At 36.8% G+C, this 27,747-nt stretch overlaps 1 protein-coding gene across 2 annotated transcripts in view; it reads left to right on the forward strand.

The window, feature by feature from the left end:
• The window catches only part of BIN4 (double-stranded DNA binding protein), a 320,378-nt gene extending 293,633 nt beyond the window's left edge, over positions 1 to 26,745 (forward strand). For both annotated transcript variants that reach the window (XM_089420488.1, XM_089420489.1), the window contains exon 11: positions 26,349 to 26,745. In XM_089420488.1, coding sequence (XP_089276614.1) covers positions 26,349 to 26,444 — 96 coding nt within the window. In that variant the 3' untranslated portion in view covers positions 26,445 to 26,745. The remainder of the gene's footprint in view (positions 1 to 26,348) is intronic.
• The last annotated feature ends 1,002 nt before the right edge of the window (positions 26,746 to 27,747 follow it).

Raw genomic sequence — 27,747 nt, forward strand, 5'->3', positions numbered from 1 at the left:
TGGGAAGCAGTAGAAGAAGAGAGCGAAGGTCTAGAGGAAGAAAGGAAGGACGAAATATCTTGTTTTTGGGCTCAATCTCTCTCACGTGCAAAGGATTAGGGTTTCTACAACTTCCTACAAGGTTTGAAATTGCAAGTCCGAGTTGCAGTAGGACGAAGTGCAATATCTTGTTACTGGAAGGAAGAATACTCTATCTTGACCTCATTGCCCTTAATAGGAGTTGTCTTGCTCTAGGAAGGTCTCAAAAAGAAGTTGAACTAGGGTTTCTACAACAACAATAGTGCTGAAGTTGCAGGACAAAATTGCATGTCGAATTGTAGTACTGAAGCTAGGAAGTTGAAGTTGTAGTTTGAAACTGGTTTTAGGACTTGTTGGAAGGGCTGACTTGGTACTTGGAGGAAGATTTGGTCTAGGGTTTGGGTGGGGTTTTTCCCTGGCTAAGAGCCTAATTTCTTTGTCCTCTGTTGTTGCTATTTCTTTTCTTGATATTTGTTTGATGAAAAGATCTAAATAAAGAACTCAAGATGACTAACTAAGTTCACAAGCAAGTATTAAGGTTAAGGAAAATTGATTTAACAAGTTGCCACTTTGAATTCTCCGCCACAAATGAGCTCCATCCATCCTCTATTTATATAGTTCAGAGGGGGGCTAATAGACAAGTCCATTGGGGCAAGGTCGACTTGACATGTAGGCCGACTTGGCATCCAGTGGGGATTTTGTCCCAAAATTCACATTTAATTTTTTTTTTCTTTTTCTTTTACAATAGGTCCAAATTAGGACTTTGACTCTTTGACTCAAAAACGTAAAAGCACGAAGAACATGGCTATCTAGAAAATAATAGTAATTTTTTTTTCTTTTTCTTTTCTTTTTCTTCTTACATAAAATACACAATGGTACAAATTATGAAGGCCGAAACTAGTTACATTCTCCAACACTCTCTCTTAACTAGGGAGATTTTCATAATTGTACAACTAGTACATGGATATTCTCAAACTGAAATATTCTCATAAGAAGAGTCAGATTGGTATGCCATCTGTAAGCATCGACATTATGACCAACATTGTCATTGAGGCCTAACTTGACTAGTTCAACTTCATTCTAGAGCATTATGTTGGGAGGCTTTACATGAGATACCACACTACCTCTAAGGCACATACTCCATCTGGATGTTCACCGAGCTTGTTCTTTTAGGACTATTCTTATCTTGGATTTTAAACCCTCAATCCTCAAAGAATATAAGTCTTATTCGACCACTCTTATCTTGGATACCTGTCCTATCCTCAAAGAGTGGCAATACCTTTCCTTTCTTGGATTTTCTATCCGCAAGGAGACCATAGATGCTTCATCCAATCCTCCACCATTCTTCCTCCATGGTGTTCACTTAGACTTACGATTGTTACCCCTGGTCAAGTGCATGACACATGAAGAATAGAAATGCACATGTTATGTTTATCATCACTCAACCAAAGAAGAGATCCCTATTCCCACTTGGCATAGATCCTTGTTCCTTCACATATATTAGGAGACTTCATACTTTGTCTAAGGCATGAAGGAGATCCTTTCACTTCCTTTCAATTGGGAAGGTTATAACTACAAGCTCTCGAGCTTGTTCCCATGAGAGTATCAACTACCATATTTGCATTGGTTCCTTCTTTCATTGGTATCTCTTCCTTCAATCTAGTGATAGGGTTCGGGTCATCGACCTTACATATCACTTTCCTTTATTTATCGTCAATGAAGGCATTATAATGAGCCTTATCAAACTTCAAGTCAATCATAGCTCACTCTGAAAGTGATCTTCATTGTACGAACTTGAAATTGAAGTTATCTCTTCACGCTGCTACCTTTCAATGCCAAGATGATGATGCAAACATCTTGACTACATGATTGCCAAAACCATATACAATTGAACTTACCTCAACTGTCATCATGTATTCCTGAAATATCCTTCTAGTTAGCAAAACAATGTGTTGACCATATAACCAATAAAAAATATTAACATCAAACTTACCTTATCATGATGGCCTACTCGTCAAAGGATCAATTTTCTTGAGTTGTTCGAGATCAACATCCTTTCACATGATCCATCTCTACATGAATCCTTCTTCATTCATTTTAATCAGAGTGCCCATGGATTGAACTTGATTACCAAGTTACAATATCTTCCTTGGAGTTGTTATTATTAACTCCCTTTCTTTCTTTTTAGAGACTACTCTTGATGTTGGTCAATATCTTATGGAATCTTTGCTTCCATACAACCATCTAAGCATTGATCTTAAATGAGGTTGCTTCTTATACCTATTGTAGATAGAGTTCTTTCCTAGTAGTGGAAAGACTACAACTTGACCATCTGCATTCCTTCATCCTTCAAAAGTATTGTTTCCATACTAGATGGAATATATACCAATCATGTCATAATACTTCTAAGAACCTACTAAATAATGGTTCTTATAGGATCTTGATGATCCATCTTTGCAAAATGACTACCTCTAATATTATTTTATAAAATGTTCGGATGAACAATAATATGCAATGTGGTCTCAATCTTCTTAATTTTGAGAGCTAGATGACTTTGTCCAAAGCAACTTGTTCATGTAGATTCCATGCTTCATCTTCATATCATCAATGTGTTCTTATGAACACATCATGTCCATCAGGGTCCTTATAATTCCCTCTTTCCATCATGCTCATCATTTTCAAGGATTGCTTTGGTTTGCCTTCCTTCTCGCTAGCTTCCTTTATTATGTACTTGCAATTTACTGACAAGTACAACCAAGCAAAAACATACAAAGGCAAGAGCATGATGTCAATTCTGTCAATCTAGGGTTTCCATGGTTTCTCAGAGGGTGCACTTCTAGGGTTCTTAGATGAAAACCCTAAAAAATCTTGATCTAACCCTTGATAGGGTTTTTACTTTCAGTGCAAACATCAACCTTAGGATTTCAAATCCTAGGTTTTACCTAATTCAACCCTTGCCAGGGTTTACCATATGCCCTAGATTATTTGCAAACCCTAGATGTTTTATTTCATTAGCTAGGTTTTCTATAGAGGGAGTAACCAAAAATAGGGCTAGGGGTTTTCACTTTTGCTAGGGTTTTCTAATCCAAATGCCATCTAAGGTTTACAAACCTTAGATACCAAAAACGTAAGATCTATGAACCCTAGTTTTCTATCATACAAAGTATGCTTGCAAAAACCCTAACGACTATTTAGACCATTTATTTATTTTACAACATAGAAACAAAGCGTAAATTCTTCATGGCTTCCTTTTCACAAGGATTTGCTGAGTCATTCTTCCAACAACAATTCACATATCTTTTTCCATGTACCTTTGTCACATCATTTATTAATCAATGATGTCGAATCATTATCACATCGAATCTTATCTCTAAAGGCTCCAGATCGGCTTTATGCAATTGCTCAACGCATTGCTGTAGATATCAACAACATCTCATAGTCATTTCCAACCTAACTGTGAAGGCATATTTTATGAATGCCAAAGAATTCAAGCCAACGAGATCCTGTGACACTGTATGTAACATGATGTCATACAGTTCGATGCCCTTTAGAACTATAGGCACTATCTCATCTATATGTAGAGGAACAATGATAAATATGATGCCATATAGATGATGCCACTGAGATTGAGCCAGTTCTGTGACTTTCCTTAGAATTGAGTGTAGATCGAGCGTTTCCATGGAATTAACGCCACTTAGAGACATGCTGGTCCCAGATCGATCATCTAGCTTCTACAACTACATTTGATCCAGATTCTAGCCATAAGGCGATTCATAAGCTACTGTAGAGCAAGCTAATGCATGAATCAACCTTGTAATGGGTCTTGATTTCATTTCCCTTTAAGTCTGAGCCAATGTAAAAGATGCACGATTTATTAACTCTGAGATCCTGAGCCACACAAAGTTCGATTCACAAAGCCAATCCTCAAATTGAACCATGGGTGCCAATCACGGTTACAATATACAAATCATTGTAATTATAGCATCCCGAACCAAATGTTATCAATATACAAATCATTGTTTTTGTAACAACTTTAACAATGGATACAACGAACCAACGGGCTTTCGAAATTTATAGTCAATGTCTTACACACTTCTTCATAGAGAGTGCTAGGGTTAGAAAGTCAACGTTCAAACTATTGCCAGAAATGCGATCCACACAAATCAAGTCTCAGATTTTGTATATGAGCCATCAAAGATTATAAGCGAGCCACCAAAAACCTAGAGTGTGAGTCACAGAGTTGTGTTGAATTATGGGTCACTGTCATAAAGAGCGAGCTACAGGGACATTGCAAACTATGTCTCAATCAATGCCATTCTCATAAGAAATATTGACAAGTCTCAATCCATATAGAGAGTGCGAATCATATGTGGCAATGCTGCAAGAGATATGCAAAAACACACTAAATTAAGTCCACAATCCAAACCACAGGTCCATTAATGCGATACTACAAGTGAAATGATCCAAACCACAGAATGCAAACATTGAGTCAATCAACAAACCATATACGTTAAGTCAGTCAATGAACCTCGAGTCACTGTTAAAACAATGCGAATTGTTGGAATCATGCCTTTGAATGAAAACGAAACACAATGCCACTGTAAATATGAGATCACCAATTGAGTCCAAAATTTTTGTGTTAAGCTATGTCAATCAAGAAGCAGGGAATTGAGTCCAGGAATGAGATCTTTCGAATGCCACTCTTTTCCTAATAAGTTCCTTCAAGAGCCAACAAAAAGTGATCTTCTTACCTCCTTGTACAAACAACAACTCCAATACCATGTTGGAAATCGAGAGGTTCATCTTATTATTAGATTTCCATTACATGATAATTAGTTGTGAGATTGTTAGCATATTTATTATTATGTTTTCCTTCCTTCATCAAGCAATTATCATAAAACATGATTGCAGAAGTCAATAGAACACAAGATATAGGCTCCAAGCCAAGGCAAAACCCCTCCATGGGAAAAACCCATAAAATCTCTTCTTATAGAATCAGATCAAATGAGATATCCAATACCCATAACCACAAAAATTCCCATCTCTAGATGCCAAGTCAAACCAATGTTATCAAAACCAAACCGAAAAAACTTGTGGATCGGGAATTGGTCGAAATTGGTAAAAAACTGAACCAGAAAACCAGTTGACCAAAAACACATAAAATATTCAAATTTTAAAGAAAAACATATATATACATGTGCATCCATATGGATCCAAACCATTTATATGTGTTGATTACTACGTGCCAACGACCCATAGCAGTACACCCCTTTTTTTTGCAAATGGGATAGCGTCTAATCGATGTGTTCGTACCGTTCAACTATCATCATCAGCGTGATTATCATGTTATAATGTAAACCCATTCTACATATATATGATGTAAATAATCTCAATAGATCTGTGTCATGTATGTAATTACCTAGGTAAACCTAATTTTTTGGTGACGACCTACATTCTGGGAGGTTTTTTGTTTCGCCAATCCATTCTCCGATAGTCGACAGAGTTTTCCTTTAGTCTTATCCTAGAGCCGGAATGTATTTTGTCACTGGGATCTTAGGCAAGTCCTAGTGTTATAGATTGAGTCTATGCAAAAGTGATTTGGAAATAATCCTAACTATTTGGTTAGGTTATTTTATTACAAATTGCTTGGTCTGTTGGATTATATTTGTGTCGCAGAAATGGGTAGTTTGTGAGGGTCTATTATAGATGGGGTTTTCCCCTTATGATGTAAAAGATATGAAAATTATGATGTAAAGTGTCTTGAGGGTTGGAAAACTAATTTATCCCCTCATAGGTTAATTAATTAAATTTTCTGGCAAAAAATTAATTAAAATCCTAAGCCAGAAATATAATTAATTCTAGCTCTTAGGTAAATTTAAATTTTCCAAAGGCAAAATTTGTCGGTCCTTAAAATTCAAATTTTAAAAGGTCCCGGGACTAAGGTAAATTAATTATTTTGTTAAAGTTTAAGCCTTTGGTCCCTGGGGTTTAAGTCAAAGTCAAAATTTTGAGGAAATTAACTCAAATTTTTTATTTTTGAGTTAATTAAAATGCATTTAATTGAAAAATTCGAATTTCCTCAAGAATTTAATATTTCGATGGATGAGAGATTGCTTTGACGAGGATCACTCAAACTAGCCGTTGGAAGATTTATCTTTAAATAAGAGGTCATTTGTCAGTTGATCCATCCGATCTCTGAATCGTGTGCTAAGTTAAAAGCTCTCGTGTAATCTTTTTTGATAATAAAGAAAGACTCTGGGGTTAATTTTTCGCCGGTGTTACTCTTCATGGAAACACTGTAAGATGTGTCATTTTCATGCATAAATTTCTTTTTAGCCATTGATGATAGCTTCTGAAGAGTGATTTGAGTACAGGTATCTTGCTCAATCACTGGGGTTTAAATGATAATTTAAGTTTTGAATATAATAGCAGGTTTCTCTATTTATCCGAATTTTACTATTGTTTTCTCACTTTATTTTGATGGCTGAATTGAGTTTTGCAGGAAAGTCTTGATTTTTAGATCAACGGGCATTCAGGGAAGTTTCCAGTTGGACCAGCCAATTCCCGATTCGTATTTTCTGAAGCGCCCAGCTTGATTTGATCTCGGGCTTATCATAAGATTTTTATTGGTGATGCATGAAGGGTTTTGGGCTAAGCACCTTCTTTGAAATTTAAAAATTTAATTTTTTATGTGCTAAATTGATAAATCTGGCTATTGAAAGCCTTAGATTATCAGATCTGGGAGCGGAGTTGGACTCACACTCTCCAGATCTGACAGATCTGCCATTCCTGTGTATAGATTTGTAAAGTTTGAGTTTTTTGACTTGGGTTCCTGGGGTTTTATTTATTTTTTGTATATCTAGGTTCTGGGTATTTTTGTTTTCAAATACAGGTTGCAGATTTGAAGGAGAAGTTTGATTTGGAGCCAGATCTAGGCCTTGGAGGGTAAGATTTGGCCTCAAAACCAACTTTTGCATGGAGACTATCCAGATTTTTGCAGTCTAGGGGTTTCTTAAAAATTTTAAATGTGGAAAGAATCTTATAAGGGTTTTACAATCGGAATGGTTTCCAATTTTCTAAAAAAGGAATTTTTAAACAACTTTTTTTGTAAAATTTCTTAATTTTTTTGGGCTACCAGTTTTCTATTTGCTGCCGAATTGAGCCTCCTTTGGGGCTGCATTATTTTTTCCCTTCCAAATTTTTTTTCGAAATATTCATATTGTCTGCATTTTGAGGGTTTATGGAATTTTCGGATTTCAAGCTCCCTGCTACCTGCGTCCTTCTCTTTGCTGTTCAATCTCTTCTTTGCCGGCGGCCACCCAGATCACACATTCCTTGCTGCTACCACCCTCATCCCTGTCCGCGTCCTCTCTCCCGTTGTCGAACTACTCCATTCCTTTCGCTCCCTATCCGCAGTCCTCTAACCTGCATCGTCCATCCCTCAAACGTTGCCCTCGATCTGCTTCTTGGCCACTCATCGCTCCTCATCCTTTCGCGGCCTGGTTTATTTTTCTTCCTTCACTGCATCTTAGCTCCCTACGCCATCGTCACTGACATGCAAAAAACACTCATCCCTCAACCTCGCTGCTCTGCCTGCGAACTCTTATCCGCCTCTTCACTGACACATAGATCTGAGCAGTCCATCTCCCTCTACTCCGTTCTGCTCCATCACGCTGCCCTTCCATCCCATTTTTGCTGCCGCAAACCTGCACAAACGCACACACAACCCAGCACGTCGATCTCTTTGTTTTTATTTTCATTCGTATTTCTTTTAGGGTTAGTTCAAAGCTTTGTTTCTTTTAGAATCGAGTCTCATTCTTTGTTACGTTAGATTGGTTTTCGATTTTCATTTTTCTGTTTTGTTTAAGTTTCTTATGAATTTTTTTTTTTTTTTTTTTCGATTTCGTTTCTTTTATTTTTTATTTTTTTAGTTTGATTTTCATTTAAAATTTTTCTAAAACTTAATTTAGAAAATTAAGAAAATCATAAAATTTTTACTTTTGTGACTTTGAATTTGCAAATAAATTAAATCAAAGAACTTAAACTTTCACATTTTAATGTGGTTCATTGCCCATAAAAATTTAAATCTAACTAAGTACTTTTGATTTTCATTTTTGGGTCACATTAATTTTTTTTTTATTTGCCACATTAGTCTTGCTTCAGAAAACTTAGCACTTCAAAATTTTTTCCTAAGAACTAATTAAATTGTCAATTTAAAATTTCTTCTTGGTGTCTTTCCGGGGCTAAGGGAAAAATCTAAAGAAAACTTTTGTGGTATTAACATTTTTCATTTCTCTATAGTTAAACGCACTTAAATTTTTTGCATCTAAAGATTAACTATAGGAAAGTGGTAAAATATCCTAGATTTGGGTCACTAAGCATAAATCATTTTAATTCTAGGATTGAAAGTGATTAGCATTTAAATTTCATGTTTTTTTAAAGTATTTGGATATCTAGAAATTTAATTGCTAGAATACTTTGCAACTATCGAAATTGATTGTCATTGCTTGAATTATTTGATGTGTGTTACATGTTAGATATATTGCGAATATCTTCAAGTAATTGTTAAAGTGCTCTATCGTGGAATTATAATAGATCGCATATCTTTGTTTCCTAAGCTGAGTATTGTGAACATATGTTTACATTGATATTAAATTGCAAAGAAGTTTTTGTTCTCTTGTATAAGAAAGATTTGAAATAAGCTTGTGGTTTAATTATAATATTTTTAGGGGTTTATTTTAAAGTCTTCATCCATAAAACAAACATTAATTTTGGTGATTGAGGGCTTTTGCGACACAAGTGTTTCTAATCCTTGAGTCGAACTTCATCCCATCATTGGTGCATTTGCATATAAGTTAGCTTTGCATAAATTAAAATTTACTTCCAAGCATAAGCTTGGTCGATAGAGAGATAGGTATCCATCCATCTTTGCTTGAGAACCCTGCGTTTAATAGTACTTAAAACGGTGACCTTGCAGTCGTTAGAGCCACAACTCTCTGCAGCGCCGGAGGCACCGAGTATGTTAGATTTTTAGGAGAGGTATCGTTAATCACACCTTAGTGTGCTTTGCCTTATCTTCTTTTTTGCAATTACTACGAAATCAGGCTCAACAAAAAAAGGATCGAAGGATTCACATTTAAGTAGGCATTTAACTAAAATTAACCAAGATTCTTGTATCTCACATTAGTTTTAGGATTTGCATTTCATATAAGATAGTCATTCATCTAAGCAGCAGTCACTAATCGACTACTTGGTCTTAATTTCCCTAGCAACATCGTTGACTCCATAAGGCACTGGTATCAATCATTTAAAATCTAAATAAATCCTATAAGTCTTGCTAAATCTTAATCAAGTACTTGATCGCTTCACTGTGTCTCCCGAACTGGTTGGTTCCCAACTAGTTCTTCTTCATTCCATTTTTCCATAGGGTCTACCCCCCTTAGCCTGCTGTAGGGAGACAACTTAAACGGAGAGATTGGGAATCAGGGTGACAACCCCCGATCTGAGCCATTGTCGTGGTGCCTAGACATTCTGTGCGACAACAATATGCAAATGAGCAAACATTCTCATTTATATAACATGTAAGGGTGCACATAACCAAAATAGCATTGAGTGCAATCCATTCCTGAAATGAAAATAAATCAACAAATAGTACCTAGATGGCCTCTAGCATCCAAAAAAATCATGCTACAACAAATACTTATATATCATAAAAATCATTGCCTATATTGGGATCTTCGTCATCAATATAACTTTCTAAGCATTAAAATAAGATAGAAAAAACATAGCATTTTAAGTCAATATTTTATGTGAGTGATGGGTATATTTTTAATAGAGACATGATAGAGGAGTTCGACAACCAATGCCACTAACATCAAAGTACATAGAGGGATTAGTGCTCTTTATTAAATACTAGTTCCTTACCCTCATACATGACAAAATCCAATGGAAACAGTGCAATCCCTGCAATCTTAAAATCTTGAAAATTTTTAAGTTTGGATTTTGAGTGAAATCTAAAATTCTACTTTCTTTGTATGAAATCCAATGAGGTTGGAACTACTCTCAAACAACCTGAGTCATTTCATGGTAATGTTAAAAATTTAAGTAAAAGTGACATTCTCCTTAAATTTTCATTTTCTTTTACTTAAATTTTTAACATTACCATGAAATGACTCAGGATGAATGTCATTTTAGTATTTTACTTTAAGAATTTAACATTACCATGAATTGCGTAGCAATAATAGGACCATAGGCTTGAATTTTAGGCTCACCTAGGGGAGAATTAGAAGAGACTAACCAAATGAAAAATAAAAAAATAAAAAATATAGGCAAATTTTTATGCTGACCCGGAAAGGTACAAATCGCATTTAATCGGTCTCCAACCTGCCAGTTCGGTGGAATAGGCCGGTTTGGTATTGAACGACCTATTCCGGTTTGGAGGCCTGGTTCAGACTGGTATTGGGCCAAAAATTTCTGGACCAGCCGGTTCTGGTCCGGTTCTGATAACATTTGAGTCAAACCTTCCTTCCTTCTAGTAGATTCATCAGCAAGAGATCAACAACAAGAGGAAAACCAAGACAGATCTTCCACAAACCCTAGCTCCAAGAAGAGATCCTTTTTCCCTAGACTTTGTCCTCCACTTCTTTGATTTCCTTCTCTGCGATATTTCAGACCAAAATCATCCAAGTGTGTGTCTGAATGAGCTCCATCCATCCTCTTTTTATATAGTTCAGAGGGGTTTGAATAGACATGTCCACTGGGGCAAGGCTGACTTGACATGTAGGCCGACTTGGCATCTAGTGGGGTTTCTGTCCCAAAATTTACATTTAAAAATTTATTTTCCTTTTTCTTTTACATCAGGTCCAAAATAGGACTTCAACTCTGACTCAAAAACCTAAAAGCACGAAGAACATGCTTATCTAGAAAATAATAGTAAATTTTTTTCTTTTTCTTTCTTTTTCTTTTTTACATAAAATACACAATGGTACAAATTATGAAGACTGAAACTAGTTACATTCTCCAACACTATAGACATGAGAAAAGGAAACAGTTTCAAAAGTCTTCTTGGCCTGCCAGAACTGATTCATAAAGGCTCAAGCAACAGGTTCTTTAGTCTACAGTTCTGGTTTTCACAATCCTCCATCAGCTTTGAATCTTTGAACACTCGCAATCTTTTGACTCCTTGTCTACAATTGCCTTCAGTAAAAGCCACATAGCAAATAGCTCTGCTCGATTATTAGTACCTGGTCATGCTACCAACTTTAGTTTGAAAAGATGCTGCTGATTCAGAAACAAGATCACTCCAACCCCACACAAACCTGGAACACCCTGACAGGCCCTATCAAAATACCCCCAAGCGTGCTCAAAATCAATTTCTGGCTCCTTAATGTTTGAACAGGGTTTTCCTTAATGAAGACCAATTTCCATTTCCAGCATGCCTGAATATGTGGGCCACCTGGGATGGAGTAAAATCCAGATCTTTGAAGGTCATTTTGTTCCGACATGGCCAGATACCCTAAATCACATAATATGGAGGAGCCCTAAATGTTTAACTTTTTACTGACCTGTCTACAATTCATCAATATAAATAATCTATCACAGAGCTATATATATATTTTTTGTCCTTTTTTAATGATTATTTTAGGGATTTTTTATAAATTTTGTAAACTAAAATTTCTGTGTTCCTGCGTATTTTGAAAGTTGGAAATACCTGAAAATTGTAGTGATTTCTTATGAATGTCCAAGAGACCACCCATAAACGTTCTTAAAGAGCAATGGTTTGGGAGACATTTCTGGAAGTTTTTTGATTGTTTCTAACTTCAATGTTTTTGTTTTGAAAAAATTTCCTTCTTGAAAGTTGACTGGGGCCATCTCTTGCTACTTAATTGACAAAATGAGGATTCCCCTTAGTGCTTAGTACATATATGGTTAATCTATAGTTTTTAAATTTGGACTATTCGGACATGGATTTGGAATCAGTCAAGTGTCAACTGGGACTCTGACTCAAGCTTGGATTGAATTGGACCGATCTGATTTCTATGACTCGGTCTGCTAAAAATTAAACAAAATAGTTGAATTTCAATAAAAAAATATTTAAGGATTTCAATCAGTTAGAGAGAAAATATTCAAAGTTGCTGATTTTCTCATGTATATACCATGTAAGGGCGAATAAAGAAAATGAAAAAATTGTGAAGGCCACAAATAGGGTACCAAATTCCAGTTTATGTCAGTTTGGCACAAAAATGTTCAAACTTCAATGCAGTGAGAGGGTAGGAACTGGAACTACTGACTAATAAATTTCAAGTTCCAAGGAAGGTCAAGCAAACAACACTTGTTATGTACAACATTGTAGTTTCCATTCATCTCATTACTTAATTCATAATTGAAAGAAAAAGGATTGGCAAAAGAATTGTCATCAAAAGCCTTCGAGCTAAGTTACAAGATTCATTAGCCAAAGTTCTCAGGTATGTTGTATGTTGTATCCGTTATGGATATGACTGGGATACATATCCAGTGTAATATGATTGTTATGAATCCCATGCCATATCTAGGAAAGAAAAAGCTGAGAGGTTCAAATGCTCTTTAGAGTTGAAACTTGAAACACAGTTTCTTGAATCTTCAGTTGTCACCTTTCATATTGTTTCTTCAATTATTTTTTCTTTAAAAAATTGAAAATTTCAAGGTGGAGGCCGTGCGGGTGAGTCTCTGGATCTACTCAAAAGAGTAGGGCTGGTTTGGTACCGAACAAACTGAGTCATGCTTTGGCTCGATTTCTACAGTACCAAACTAGCCCATTGAATTGAGCTAAAGTCCGAGTCGAAGTAGTCCCTAGTCAACTTAGTTGAGTTGATTGAGTTTGACTTGACTCAATTGCTTTTCAAAACTATGGGTTAGTCAACACATTAGTTGAGGCTAACAATTTTGATTGCCTACCATTTCAATGTAAGTAGAAGGAAGCACAAAAGTACTTCAGTTCTGACCTCTAGCACTTTGGGCGTCTAGTATATTCCATAGAATACCATATACTTGAGGTTATCTCCATTAGTCATGCTTTAGAAACTAGAGTCTTGTTATTGCAAAATCTAGCAAACTACTACAAAGCCTCACTAGGCAACCTAGGTCTTCGAGAAACAAAGAGATCAACCATCACTGTCACCTCAATGGTCTCTCTCATTGTTTTGTCATTGTATGTTATCCCCACGAGTGAGGTTTCCTTGGAAAGGTTTAGAGGTTAGATGACTTAGTTTTCCTAAGGCAAATGATTCTCTATGGTTGTTGCAAACATCACCTAGTATGATCTTCAATAAAGGAAGGCTTAGGGGTGATAAGAGCTTAATGGTTATGGAAAAAGGTACTGACAAAGCATTGAAGGCTAAGATAAGATATACAAATGTTCAAAAAACTTCAAATACACTTTCCACCAACCCCAATAAACTATGAAACAACTATTTTAAGTTAGGGTTTCAATTATAGGTAGATTTACAAATGCCAAACCATATAACAATAGGGAAATTGTAATGAACCAGGTTAATTATGCCCTAGGGTTTCTTGGGGTACTTTAATTTTTGATGATGAATATCTTCAACTACTTACATAATCAAACAAAACAATGTATATTATAATCTTCAACCATAAATCACATAATAGTGGAATAGATTCATACAAATTCATGTAATGTCAACATTTAATCAGTGAATTAATGTTTGTTTAACAACAATGCCAATATCCATAATTTAACCAACTGTATTAGATCCAATGATTTGGTACCCTAGTTTCGAGATTTTAACATTACTGAATTCACATAACGAATTACTCTTGATCAAATCCTAACCACAAACATACAAAAACCATATTATAATTATGCTGAACTCTCTTCCGGTTGTGCCCTACGCTATTCAGAATCCGACTATTGCAGGATCTCAGATTTATTACGGGACTTGTACCACGACTTTGTAATGTTGGCCGTGGGAAATCAAATTTGTTACGGAACTTTACGAACTACTTCACGCTTCGTCTTAGGAGCTCAAATCTTTTGCGGGAGGGGCCCACAATTTATTACAACGTTGAATCATGTTGAGTTATTACAATGTTGAATTACTCTTCCTCTTAACTTCTTTTCCCGCATGACCATGATTGTCTCTGGAATCAATTCTAGTTGTCCTTCTTCGTCTAATGGTGGGAATTCAATAGAGGTGGTGACCTGCTGTCCCACAGCCTTCTTGAGGCACGACACATGGAATATGTTATGGATTTTACTATCACTTGGTAGTTCTAGCTTGTATGCCACTTTGCCAACCTTCCGGAGAACTTTGTAATGCCCATAAAACCCTGTGTCTCTCTTCTTGAGTGTATGTTGCCTATAGGGCTATAATCGCAAGAAAATGAGGTCTCCTACCTCAAAGCTATGTTCCATTTGATGCTAGTTTGCATACATCGTCTACCAATTTTGAGCAACCTGCATGTTTTCCTCGAGTACCCTGGGAATGTCTTGACTCTCTTGTATCCAATCTTTGGCAATGGGTGCTTTGCTATCTCCAAAAATTATGTCAATAAAGGACGGTGCATCATAACCATATAGAGCTTTGAATGGTGTCATCTAATGGATAAGTTATAATATCCCAAATGAGATATTTGACTAATTTTGCTGAAATCTAACTTAACTAGAATTTCTCCATAAAATTACCATTCATTTAACAGAAAATTGTCATGTAAAAAATAAACAATAGAGTGCATGCAATTCAATAATATGATGAACATAAATAACCTCGACTTGCATTATAATAAATAACTGGAAAGAGTGTACATGATGATATAACTGAAATAGCTGAGATAGATAATCTGGTCTCCAAAAATAATCTGCTCCAATGCTGAAGTTGACCCTCCAAAACTGAACTGAGATGCAGCTACTAGGCTCTCCTGTGAATTCTGGATGAATTCACCAAGGGGAGATGGGTTTTGCCTAATCTAACTGAATCATTCGAGGGTTTTCGTCCTGGGGCTACAAATGAAGTAGAGAACCAGGTTCTCAAAGCTCTCATACAAGAAGAAAGATCAAATCCAAGATGTCCTCTAATGGCCTCCTCCTCTTTTTATAGATCTGATGGACCCCTCTAGAAGCTCCTATTTAATTTTATTTTAGTCATTGAGCACATTTCCCTCTATTAAGATATCTTTTTAATGTGGGAAAATGGTAAATTGGCCATCATGCTTCCTCAGGCCACTGAAAATCCCCACTAACCATGTAATGTTCCAAATGGAAAAATACAGTCGATAATAGAAACAAATAACTAGCTACAACAATAAATTTCGAGCATGCACAACCATACACAAATAAACACTGAAATGGGGCAAAAAATCTGAACCTTTGTATTAATATAATAAATTATGAGTACAATGATTTGGATAAGAGAAACTTGGGCTTGCTATAGCAAGCAAGGAAAGATCTTAGGTGAATATGATGGTACCCAAACGCTGGAAATGGCTCTACTACCAAATCTGTGTCCACCTAGAAAAACCGTTGTTGCTGTTGGAAAAGAACCACTGATTTAGCCCTCCAAACCGTTCCAGAATTTTTGAGAAATTAGCTACAGGTACTACTCCACCAGCTCAACAAAACCCAAAAATATATTGTGAACTTAAGTGGTGGAAATGGTCCCAGAATTAACCGTGTCCTCTAACAATTTCCGCTGCTGATTGCTGAGTGGAACTAGGAATTTTGCCCTTTCGAAGTTGAGGAAATTACAGAAAGAAGGTTGAAGGAAGGTCTATTAGGTCACCTACAAGCTCTAGAAGAAGGAGAAACCGAATCGAAGGTCAAAGGAAGCCTTGGAAGCCGGAAATTGATCACACCTGGTGAAGCAGTAACTGTTGCAAGAGCTGAAAATTTCAGATGCGCAGTAGAGGCCGAAATTCTATAGCTGGGGGTCGATGTTGTGCAATTGGAAGAGATTTGACTGTGTTTGACTTGGACAGAGGAAGCACATCATCAAGAAGGTCTAACTTGGTCTTGGAAGGGTATTGGTCTTGGTATAAAGGTTTTGGAATTCGTCATTTGAAGAATCTGTATGAAGAAAAGAGATTTGCGGGTTTTCCTTTCAAGTGGGGAGAGGTTTTGGCCCTGGCTTGCAACCTACATCCTGTGTTTTTGTGTATTATTGATCTTCTTGTTATGGTAGTTGTTTGATGATAAGAACAACAACATAATAAGAGAAGGTAATAATTAAGAAAATTAAAAGTACACCACAAGCAGTTATCAAGTTGAAGAGAAATCATCTTAGTTGCAGCCCTTTAGATTTCTCAACACTTCTAAAGGCATACAAGTTTTGCTAGAGTTAGAATAACCATGGAATGCTAAGAAACCGGATTCGACCCTTACCCCTTTGCATGCCCTGAATCGGGTGAATCAGACATGATTCGGTCGGACACGTGTCCTCTGATCATGTTCGATGGTGTCCCAATTGGGTTTGTTGTGTCCCAATTCTGGGACACGTGTCCCCTTGAACAACGTGTCGCGCGACCCATAAAGGGCGTTTTGGGACCATTTCACCTTCACTTTTGAGTGGCTATCTTGCTGTGAGTGTGTGGGAGCAAATAGCAAAGAGTTTGGGACCATTTTGGAGGCGATTCAATTAACAGGTAAGTGCATTTTGTTTCTATTTTTTTGCATTTTTATTATAGCAGTTTGCATGTGCATTCTTTTTACAAGTTTGTGCATTTTTTCTTTATATTTTACAACGTTCATGACTCAATCAAGGGTAGCAGGGAAGGGGCAAAGGAAGGGGAAGAATGTCCCCGTTGGAGATGCCCCTCATATTCCAATTTCTTTAGGGTCTACAAGTGTTCCCTCTATTGAAAGTGGGGCTGCAACAACAACTTCAAATGTTGAGGGAAGACAACAGGCTCAAGATAACAAATATCCCTTGTGGAAGTATGTCATAATAGAGCAAGGGTCAGGCAACAAGTTGAAGGGAGGAGGCAATGTTGCTTGGAGATGCAGCTATCGCAACAATCATTTCATGAGCACATATTACCATGTGAAATCTCATTTGTTGGCTTTACCAGGTTGTGGAATTGCAACATGTACACGGGTGTTTTTAGCTAAGTGGAAAGAAATGGAAAAAGAGGCCAATGTTGGTACGACAAAGGTGGCAACAACATCCGAAAAACCCAAGAATGATGATCCCCTTCCATTCTCGAGGAAAAGCAGCAACACATTTCCATTTGAGTGTTTTGGTTGGGGACAAGCAACAAAGAAAAGGCAGTGGCACTTGGTCCAATGGACAATGTTTTTCAGAAAGAGGAACGGGAAGAGCTTGATCTCACCATTGCATTCTTTTTCTATCATAACTTCGTATCCTTTAATGTTGCACACTGACCTTTATTTATTGAGATGTGTCGAGCTCTAACTCAAGGGGCTCCATCAGGGTATGTGCCTCCTGGGATAGAGAAGCTTAGAACCACATTATTGACTAAGGAAAAGAAAGAGGTGGACAAAATTCTTGAGCCTATTAAATCAACATGGCCAACATCTGGGGTTAGTATTGTTTCTGATGGATGGATAGATCCAACATGCTACCCACTCATCAACTTCATGGTCTCTTCCTTGAATGGTCCAGTTTTCTTGAAATCAGTGGATGCACTTGGACATTACGAGGATGCACGATATATGGGCGAGTTGTTCATTAAAGTTATTGAAGGTGTAGGTGTTGATTCTTATGTGCAGATCATTACAGATAATTCACATGTTTGCAAGGTTGCTGGCATGATTGTGGAAGCTAAATATCCACAAGTATTCTGGACACCTTGCATTGTCCATTCCTTGAATTTAGCACTTAAATCTATTTCTTTTGATGTGCTTTAGATTGGAAGTATTATTGAGGATGCATGACATATCCACAACTTTGTACAAAATCATACAATGCCCTCACAATCTACAAGGAGTACACCAATGTATCATTGTTGAAGATTGCAGATACACACTTTGCCTCTGCATTCATCATGTTCAAGAAGTTGAGGGAGGTCAAGACCGCTCTTGGGGCCATGGTTATTTCAAAGTTTTGTCTTTTTGGAGAAAGACATATCAAGCAACCTCAAAAAGAGTGAAGGACACAATGTTAAATGATGCTTGGTGGAAGAGGGTAGATCTACTTATTAAGATCACGGGCCCTATTATTTCTTTGCTACGATTTGCAGATATAGACCAACCCAGCATAAGAGAGGTTTATGAGGGATGGGATTCCGTGATTGAGTCTATGAGGAGCATTATTTTACAAAGTGAGTGCCCCGAGTATGAGACATCATCAAAGGCCTTCTTCACCACCATACAGGATATTCTTGTCAGTAGATGGGACAAGAATTGCACACCTTTGCATTGTTTGGCTCACTCATTGAACCCAAAATACTACAACCATGAGTGGCTGAATGGTGGACCTTCCCGCAGATTCCCTCCTCACATGGATGGTGAAATTTCACAGGGGAGGAAGGATGCATTGAGGCGGATTTTTCAGGATAGAGCATCCCTTGATGAGGTGGAGGATGCCTTTGCAGAGTTTTCCACTGGCACTGGTCGATTTGCAGGATATGATGTGTGTTATGAAACCAACTCAAGAAAAGATAGAAAAGATAGATCAACGCCTTAGAATTCAGCCTCTTCGAGGGGGCAACCTCCTTTACATTACATAAATGAACAATTCTTGGATGATTCAAATGACAAAACCTCCTTTCTATATATAGGAGTCTAAGGAGTCACAATATAATCCAGCTGACCTAACAATAATAATATAAAGCCACAAAAATAACAATAGAGGGATTATATGGGGCACAGTAATAACAATATGGGGGCAATAGGGGCACAACAATATTAATAAGGGGTATAACTACAATAGTAATGGGGTAATCACTAGTATTATAGGGACCCAACATGGCCCTCTCCTTCAAAAAAGTGTTGTCCTCAACGCTTGAGTAGTTGTGGATATTTCTGCATAAAATTCTCATCCTCCCATGTGGAATCTTCAGCGGATAAGTTCTTCCACTTGATAAGGTACTCTGAAATTGATCGATTTCGTAGCTGCGAGTTCTTGTTTCTGTGACTGCTTCCGGTTCCAATATAATTTTTCCTTCCTCGTCAAGTTTTGGCAATATTGTTTGAACTGGGAGCTTGTCGCCTATAACATTTTTTAAACATGAAACATGGAAAACTGGGTGCAATCGAGAAGCTGCAGGAAGCTCCAATTGGTCCCAGAAAACTGGGACCAATTGGGTCTGCAACACCTTGTACGGACCATAATACTTTGGTGATAGTTTATTATCCTTCTTAGCTTGCTTGAGGGACATTTGCTTATATGGTTGTAGCCGTAGGAATACCCAATCACCTACATCAAAACTTCGTTCACTGCGATGTTGATCTGCTTGTTGTTTCATTCTATTCTGTGCCAACACGAGGTTATCTTTTAAGAGTTGGAGGACTTGTTGTTGATGTTCGATGTGATGTTCCACTGCCTGAACCTTAGAATTTTCTCTTAAATATGATGTGATGGATGGTGGTTGATACCCATAAAGTGCCATAAATGGGGTCATTTTTGTTGCTGTATGGAAGGAAGTGTTATACCACCAATCAGCCAGAGGCAACCATTTGACCCATTGTGTCTGTTTATCAGATACAAAGCAACAAAGATATCCTTCCAAACATTTGTTTACTATCTCAGTTTGCCCATCAGATTGAGGATGATAAGATGAGTTATGAGCTAACTGAGTACCAAGACAAGAAAATAATTCTGTCCAAAAATTTCCAGTGAAAATGGGATCTCTGTCACTTACAATAATCTTTGGGTTTCCATGTAGCTTTTGAATTGTTTCCATAAATGCAGTAGAAACTGTACTGGCTTTAAATGGATGTGATAATGCACAAAAGTGTGCATACTTGGTAACTCTGTCAACTACCACCATGATGACACTCTTTCCCTCAGACTTGGGTAAACCTGTGATAAAATCCATTGAAACCTCCTCCCAACGTTGGCTTGGAATGGATAAAGGTTGTAATAGACCCTGTGTCTTAATTGTTTCAACTTTATTTTGTTGGCAAACCAAACATTCCGCCACAAACTTTTGAATATCTGATTTAAGACCATCCCAAAAAAATTCCTTCTTAACCCTGTGGTAAGTTTTTAAAAATCCTAAGTGCCCTCCTAAGGGAGAAGCGTGCAATTCCATAAGAATCTTTTGTTTTAGCTGGGAATTCTTACAGAGGTATAAGCGATCTTTGTACGATAACGAATCATTTTTCCAGCTACATGTATCAGACATACTGGAATCTTGTTGTAACTTTCGAATAAGTGCCCACACTTCTTCGTTATTCTTCCATTCCTCCCTTGCTTCGTTTATCCAATCTGGTTGGATAATAGAAATGGCGCACAACAATGCTTCCACATCCTCATCCTTTCTTGAGAGTGCATCTGCCACCACATTTTGCTTCCCTTTTTTGTGGATGATTTCAAAGTCATAACCCAACATCTTTGTGACCCACTTTTGTTGCTCTTCAGAGGATAATCTTTGTTCTAAAAAGTATTTAAGGCTATCATGATCTGTTTTTACCTTGAAGTGTCTTCCCATTAGGTAGGGTCGCCATTTCTTAAGTGCATGGAGTATTGCCAACATTTCATTCTCATAAATAGCTTTGCTTAAAAACTTTCCCTTGATTGGACGACTTTCAAAAGCAATGGGTCTTTCATCTTGCATTAGAACATCACCAATTCCATTTCGTGAAGCATCACATTCCACAATAAAGGTTTTTGTGAAGTCCGGTGTAGCTAAAACCGGTGCTTGGCACATTGCCTCTTTAAGATGTTCAAAGGCCTTTGTTGCTTCCAGAGTCCATGAAAATGCATCTTTCTTCTATAATGTTGTTAGAGGTGTTGCTATTCTCCCATAATTCTTAACAAACTTGCGATAATACCCTGTCAACCCAAGAAATCCTCGCAGATGCTTTATGGATGTGGGGATTTTCCATTCCTTAATGGTTTTAATTTTGTTAGGGTCTACCTTAACTCCTTCATGAGATACAATATGACCCAGATATTCCACCTCCTGGACTCCAAAGAAACATTTGGATCTTTTTGCATATAATTGTTTCTCCTCCAATGGTTGTAGCACCCTGTCAACATGTTCAACATGATCCTTCCAAGACTTGCTGTAGATTAGTATATCATCAAAAACTACTAACACAAATTTTCTAAGGAATGGTTTGAAAATTGAATTCATCAAACCTTGAAATGTTGAAGGTGCATTAGTAAGGCCAAAGGGCATGACCAAAAATTCATAATGACCCTCATGAGTTCTAAATGCTGTTTTCGGAATGTCTTCAGTCTTCATTCTGATTTGATGATATCCTGAACAAAGATCCAACTTGGTGAAGTAAATTGATCCATGCAATTCATCCAGTAATTCATCAATGACAGGAATGGGGAACTTATCTTTGATAGTGAGCTTGTTGAGCTCCCTATAATCCGGACACATGCGCCATGATTCATCCTCCTTGTGCACCAATACTACTGGAGCAGAGAAAGAACTTTGACTCGGTTGAATTATACCAGCCTCTAGCATTTCTGCAACCGTATGCTCAATTTCACTCTTTTGGACATAGGGATATCTGTACGGCCTGATGTTTGGAGGAACACTTCCTGGAATCAGATGAATAGCATGATCATGATTACGCATAGGTGGGAGACCTTTGGGAGTCTCAAATACCTTGGAATGATTGTCCAGGACTTTTTGGAGATCTGGAGAAATAGATGATTCCGATGTGGAAACATCTAGCGAACATAATTGTGCAATTACACCTCTTTGCTCCTTTTTTAGAAGCTTTGTCATACCATTAGAGCTGATTATCTTTCCTAGTTTCCCTGCAATACCCCTTAATTCAACTTCCTTTCCTTCCGTAGAAAATTTGATGAAAAGTTCTTGAAAATTAAAAGCTATTGTACCCAAGGATTGTAGCCATTGGACTCCTAGAACAACATCAACACCTCCCATTGGAATGGAAAGCATTGGGCTAGTCAATACATATTCTCCCATGGATAGCTTGATGTTATGGCACTTTCCAGAGCAATTTATTGTTCCTCCATTTGCAATCATCACTTGTCTCCCATGGATAGCTTGATATTATGGCACTTTCCAGAGCAATTTATTGTTCCTCCATTTGCAATCATCACTTGACACTCTGGTGCTGGATATAGGAAGCAATTCAATTCTTTTGCTACCTTACAATGAATAAAATTGTGGGTGCTTCCTGAATCAATCAACACTATTACCTTTTTCTTCTTGATTTGTCCTTCTATCTTGATGGTTTGAGGAGTGGTAATTCCCGCCAATGCATTACAAGATATGGTCGGATTTATTTGTTCTTCATCTAGGCTTTGTTCCTGGAGTATATCCTCTTCTTTTGACCTTTCTTGCTCCTTTTCTTCTTCCTCTTCACAATCTATGTAGAATAATTTCTTCTCATCACACTTATGACCTTTAGTGTATTTGCTATCACAACTGTAACAAAGCCCTTTTGCTCTTTTTTCTTTCAATTGTTGTGGTGTCAACCTTATAGGTTGTGGAAGACTAGGGGCAACAACACTTCCGTCTTTATAGTTGTGAGTGGTATGCTTCCTAGTTGCCATAATTTTGCTTTCCATTTTTCTTGCTAACCTGAATGCCTTCTCTAATGAATCAGGTTCCTAAAGGCGAACATCATGTTGGATATTATCCTTTAAAGACCCTATGAACACATCAATTCTATGCTCCTCTGGAATATCTTTTACCCTTATGTTCAATTTTTGGAATTCCTCAATGTGCTCCGTTATTGAACCCTTTTGTTTGAGACTTATCAATTGGCTAAAAAAAATGTTGCTTTTTGTATCCTCATAATGTGCTATCAGTTCTTCCGTAAAAATTGCCCAAGTGATAAATTGTTTACGAGAGCAAAGCCATTGATACCATACAAACTGATTTGGTTCCAAATATAAAGTTGCCATATGTACCTTTTGTGTGTTTTGCACATTATTGAGATCGAAGAATTGCTCCATCTGTAATATCCATGTGGCGGGATCCTTGCCCTCAAACTTCCTCATATCGATTTTTGGGATATGGTGGGTCTTCGATCCAACATTAGAGTCTATGGAATCATGATTAACATTTCTTTTGTTCACATCATGATTTTCCTTTACAACCTTTTCACCATTAGTAAGTATTTCTTGTAGAAAATTTGTGAAATCTGTCTTCAAATCTGCCATGTCTCTCTTCAAATCTGTCTTCAAATCTGCCATGTCTCTCTTCAAATCTGTCTTCAAATCATCCATCTTAGCTTCCATGCCCTTTATCTTAGATTCCACGCCATTTATCTTAGATTCTGTTAGCTTTTGTGAGCGTGACATTTGTTGCACTTGTTCTTGTAATTTTGATATATCATGTAGCATTTCTTCCTCTTCTTCATGAGTCATGCTAGAGCTTTCAGGTTCCTTACTAGGTGTTTGCATTTTCTTTCCTCGGGGCATCAGTTACCGATAATAATGCTTTACTATGCCCTTTGAATTCCTTTAAACCAAGCTTACACAAAAATTAAAAAAAAAATAAAAAACTACACACTTTTTTCACTTTGTAGAAGCCTGATATTGAATCTGATGTATCTCTGTAATTTCAGATCCTCCAGTTCTGAAATTGCAACGTGTAGTAGCCTTCTGCGTCCTCTTTCCAATGCCACAAATCTGACCCAAATTGGATTCTCCAAGGAAGAGTTATGCGAAATCTCCCACAATGACTTGATTATAGACTAGTTCAGTAGAGCGAACTTGTACGACGTGCCATGAGTCACTGTTTCAACCTTTGGATCTGAAAAATGCATACAAGAAACTACAGTCCGTCCTCTTTCTGTACCTTCTTACGAAATTGCAATCCGATCCCCAGAGAGAAAGTTATGACGATTTTTCCCAGGTCACCTGTTTGGAATGTAATTAAGGAGTTTGCAAAAAGACCAACTTCCTTAGATCATATCTCCACAAATATAGCGCGAAAAGCTCTGAAATTCGGACCCGAGGTTCAGCGCGATTTCTTCTCAAATGGGTTTTTTTTGCAACTTCTGAAACATCGCAGAAAAAAGTTATAGCGAAAATGCCACGATGACCTGTTTGGAGTAGCGAAACCCTAGAATCCAAAGCTCTGATACCAAATGTTATGAAACTAGCTCAAGAAAAGATAGAAAAGATAGATCAACGCCTTAGAATTCAGCCTCTTCGAGGGGGCAACCTCCTTTACATTACATAAATGAACAATTCTTGGATGATTCAAATGACAAAATCTCCTTTCTATATATAGGAGTCTAAGGAGTCACAATATAATCCAGCCGACCTAACAATAATAATATAAAGCCACAAAAATAACAATAGAGGGATACTATGGGGCACAATAATAACAATATGGGGGCAATAGGAGCACAACAATATTAATAAGGGTTATAACTACAATAGTAATGGGGTAATCACTAGTATTATAGGGACCCAACAATGTGATTAGAGACAAGGGGGCTAAGAAACCCTATTCTTGGTGGGAAACTCATGTGGCAACAAGCTCTCCTCTAGTTAGTCATGATGCTCATCTCTCAGGTGACTTCATTCCTCTTGTTGCGAGAGGAATTGGAGCACATATGGGAATTTGTATATAGTGTCAAGAAGAATAGGCCTGAGCAGTCCAGCGCAGAGACAATGGTGTATGTGCGCACCAACCTTTGTCTTATTTACAGGCAAAGGGATGAGTGGTTGAAGGGAAAGACAAAGATGTGGAATGTCTTTCTTGATGATATGGGTTTGGACAATAGTGTTGACTTGGCACTGGCCAACTTGGACCTTAATGAGGTAGTGCTAGAGTCTGTCACTTTTGATGATGGTGAAACTATAGAGGGGTCATCCTCCACGCCAGCAAATGCAGCGATGACATCGGATACAGAGGAGGAGGATGCAACAGAGGAGAGCAGTGGTGACCATGATGATGACAGTGATGCTGATTTTGATGATAATGATTGATGATGACTCATGAGCTACTCACTGCCTTGAGGCTTGTAGTTGTTTTGTATTTTCTATTTATATTTTCCATTGGCATTGAGACTACCTATGCAACACATTTTGATTTTGATGACTTAATGAGAAAACTACAGTGTCTTGTCTTTCTTGTATTGGATCATTGATGAATATGTCACAATTGTATTTGTATGCATATGTTATTTTGTAAAACTTACATCTAGATGAAGATCTATGTTTGAATGAATGAATTTGTATCATGAATGAGAATTTGTGTAAAAAATGTCTAATTTTTAATATCCATATATATATATATATATATATATATATATATATATATATTTTAATAAAATAATATATAATGTGTCCTAACGTAACCTGTTCCGGGTGGTCAACGTGCCCGTGTTAGACACTCGAATCCTCGTGTCCTTCCTGTCCCATGTCCCCGTGTCAGGTGACTTAGCTGGAATGAAATAATTTAGTTGGTATTACTTAAAGGCTGGTTTAATCATACTATTTTAAAACCATTGATTTATTCTAACAGTATTTAAGACCGAAGAAAATTGTTTAGTTGGTATTTCAATGCTGGTCATCTCATGGCATCCTAAAGCTATTGGTTGAATTTAATCACATTTCAAGATTGAAGCTAGCCAAGCAAAACGCAAACAATTTTGCAAGATCAGTTAGTTTAGTCAAATCACCTGGTTGCAACCACTTGATGAATTGAAAGATATAAGAACGTGATGATTATGACGTTTGTGACGGGCATTCTATGGAAGAAAACTTATGGAACAACATTCATCACACTTCAAATGTCATATAGTAGGTTGAATTCTTAATTTTTTTATGTTTTTTGTTTTTGTTTTTTCCCTTTATTATAATATATAATTCAGGTATCAACAGTTGGGCATTGTGCCATTCTTTTCTCACTAAAGTTTAGCATAAACATAGTGTAGTTAGCAAGGACAATTTTTTTCCCTTGGAAAAGTAATGATGCAACAATTTCTATTCTGAGAATAATAATCTTTATAGAGATGCAGGTACTTTATCTCAGACTTTAGGTTCCCTGTGCATAGGGAGTCTAATTGGAGACACACTGCTAGCATGTTATTTGCTATCCTGCCCAGTTATAGGTTTAGGACATGGATTGACAAGTTCATTGAAATTTTCAAAGGCTTTGTTTATAGAATGAATTGTCTTTTTGCATGGGTTTCTCTTTTTGACTATTTTTCCAATTGTTTGTTTATGCACATTAATTATGGCTTAATGATAATTTTGCAGGCTGGAACAAAAAGGAAGTCTAGACCTGCAGGAAAACCAGGCAAGAAAGGAGCCAAAAAGACATCTGCGAAGAAACAAAAGACTTCAAAAAAGTGAGGGCCTTGTATCAGTATGGCATCAGTGGTTCATTGCTTCATTGTTTGTTATTAGATCTGAGTCTTGGATGATGTGACCATATACCTTAGGCAGCAGATACAAATGTTTTACCAAGCATAGTGTATTGAGGAGAACATCTGTACAAAATGCAAATTCTTATTGGTTATATATCTCATTTGTGATGAGGGATTGGTGATTTTGACGATGAGATCACCCAATCAATACAATGTGCTGGTCACTCGTTCATCCAAAAGTAATGTACTCAAGTGTTTTTTACATCTAAAGTGTCTTATGGATTTGATATCATTTTGTACTTTTATGTTTCATGATATGTTTCTATAAATCGTCTTTTGCAATTTATGAATTGTTTCTTAAAATATTTACCTTAGCTTTGCCTTGTTTCAAATCATTGGTTGAGGCTATATACTTGTTGAAGATGAATTAACACACACATCTGCGTGGTTCTTTTTAAAACTCCAGAAAGGAATAGAGTGAGTTTATCAAAGGATGGCCATTGGTTTGATAGTATTTAACGGTCCAAAATATCATGAACCAGAAGATTCCCAGGTAAGTTTCAGCCTTTTAGAAGTCAGAAGATGCTGCTTTGTTCTTCAGGGATGATAACTACAACCAGCATAAATCTATTTTAATGCAAATCTCTTCCTTTCTATTAAAATAGATCTATTCTCTCATATATATATATTTATATACTAAAAATGAAATCATACAATTCCATATGAAATGATAAAAGAAGAATTTGAGATGATTCTGTTTGGCACTATTCATGGCCAATTTTTATTAGCACAAAATATCAAACGGTACGCTGCATGATATATCTTGCAGCTTACCTTTTGATATTTTGTGCTAATAAATATATATATATATATATATATATATCATGCAGCTTACCGTTTGATATTTTGTGCTAATAAAGTTGGCCATGAATAGTGCCAAACAGAATCATCTCAAATTCTTCCTTTATCATTCCATATGGAATGATATGATTTCATTTTGTGTTATTTTCTATATATAAAGATTTGTGAATGACTATTATTTAGTTCACATTCAATTTGTTATAAATATATTTTTAGTTTTGCATTACATATAAAATTGTTGAATGCACCTCGTTTCTCTTGATGCAATCATCCAATATCTTTTTTAAGAGGTGATGCCTCAGTGAATGCCTTTTCCCTATCTAATTAGATTTGTTTTGGAATTGCAATGTATGTGAATATGGTTTGAATACAAGCCAATGATTAAGTTGATTAAGTTGATAGGACAAATAAAGGTAGCATTTTGAATT

This window comes from Pinus tabuliformis, chromosome 4_1, assembly GCF_031772625.1.
Source record: "Pinus tabuliformis cultivar Carrire ecotype Pingquan chromosome 4_1, CPIR1, whole genome shotgun sequence".
Taxonomy (NCBI): Eukaryota; Viridiplantae; Streptophyta; class Pinopsida; order Pinales; family Pinaceae; genus Pinus; species Pinus tabuliformis.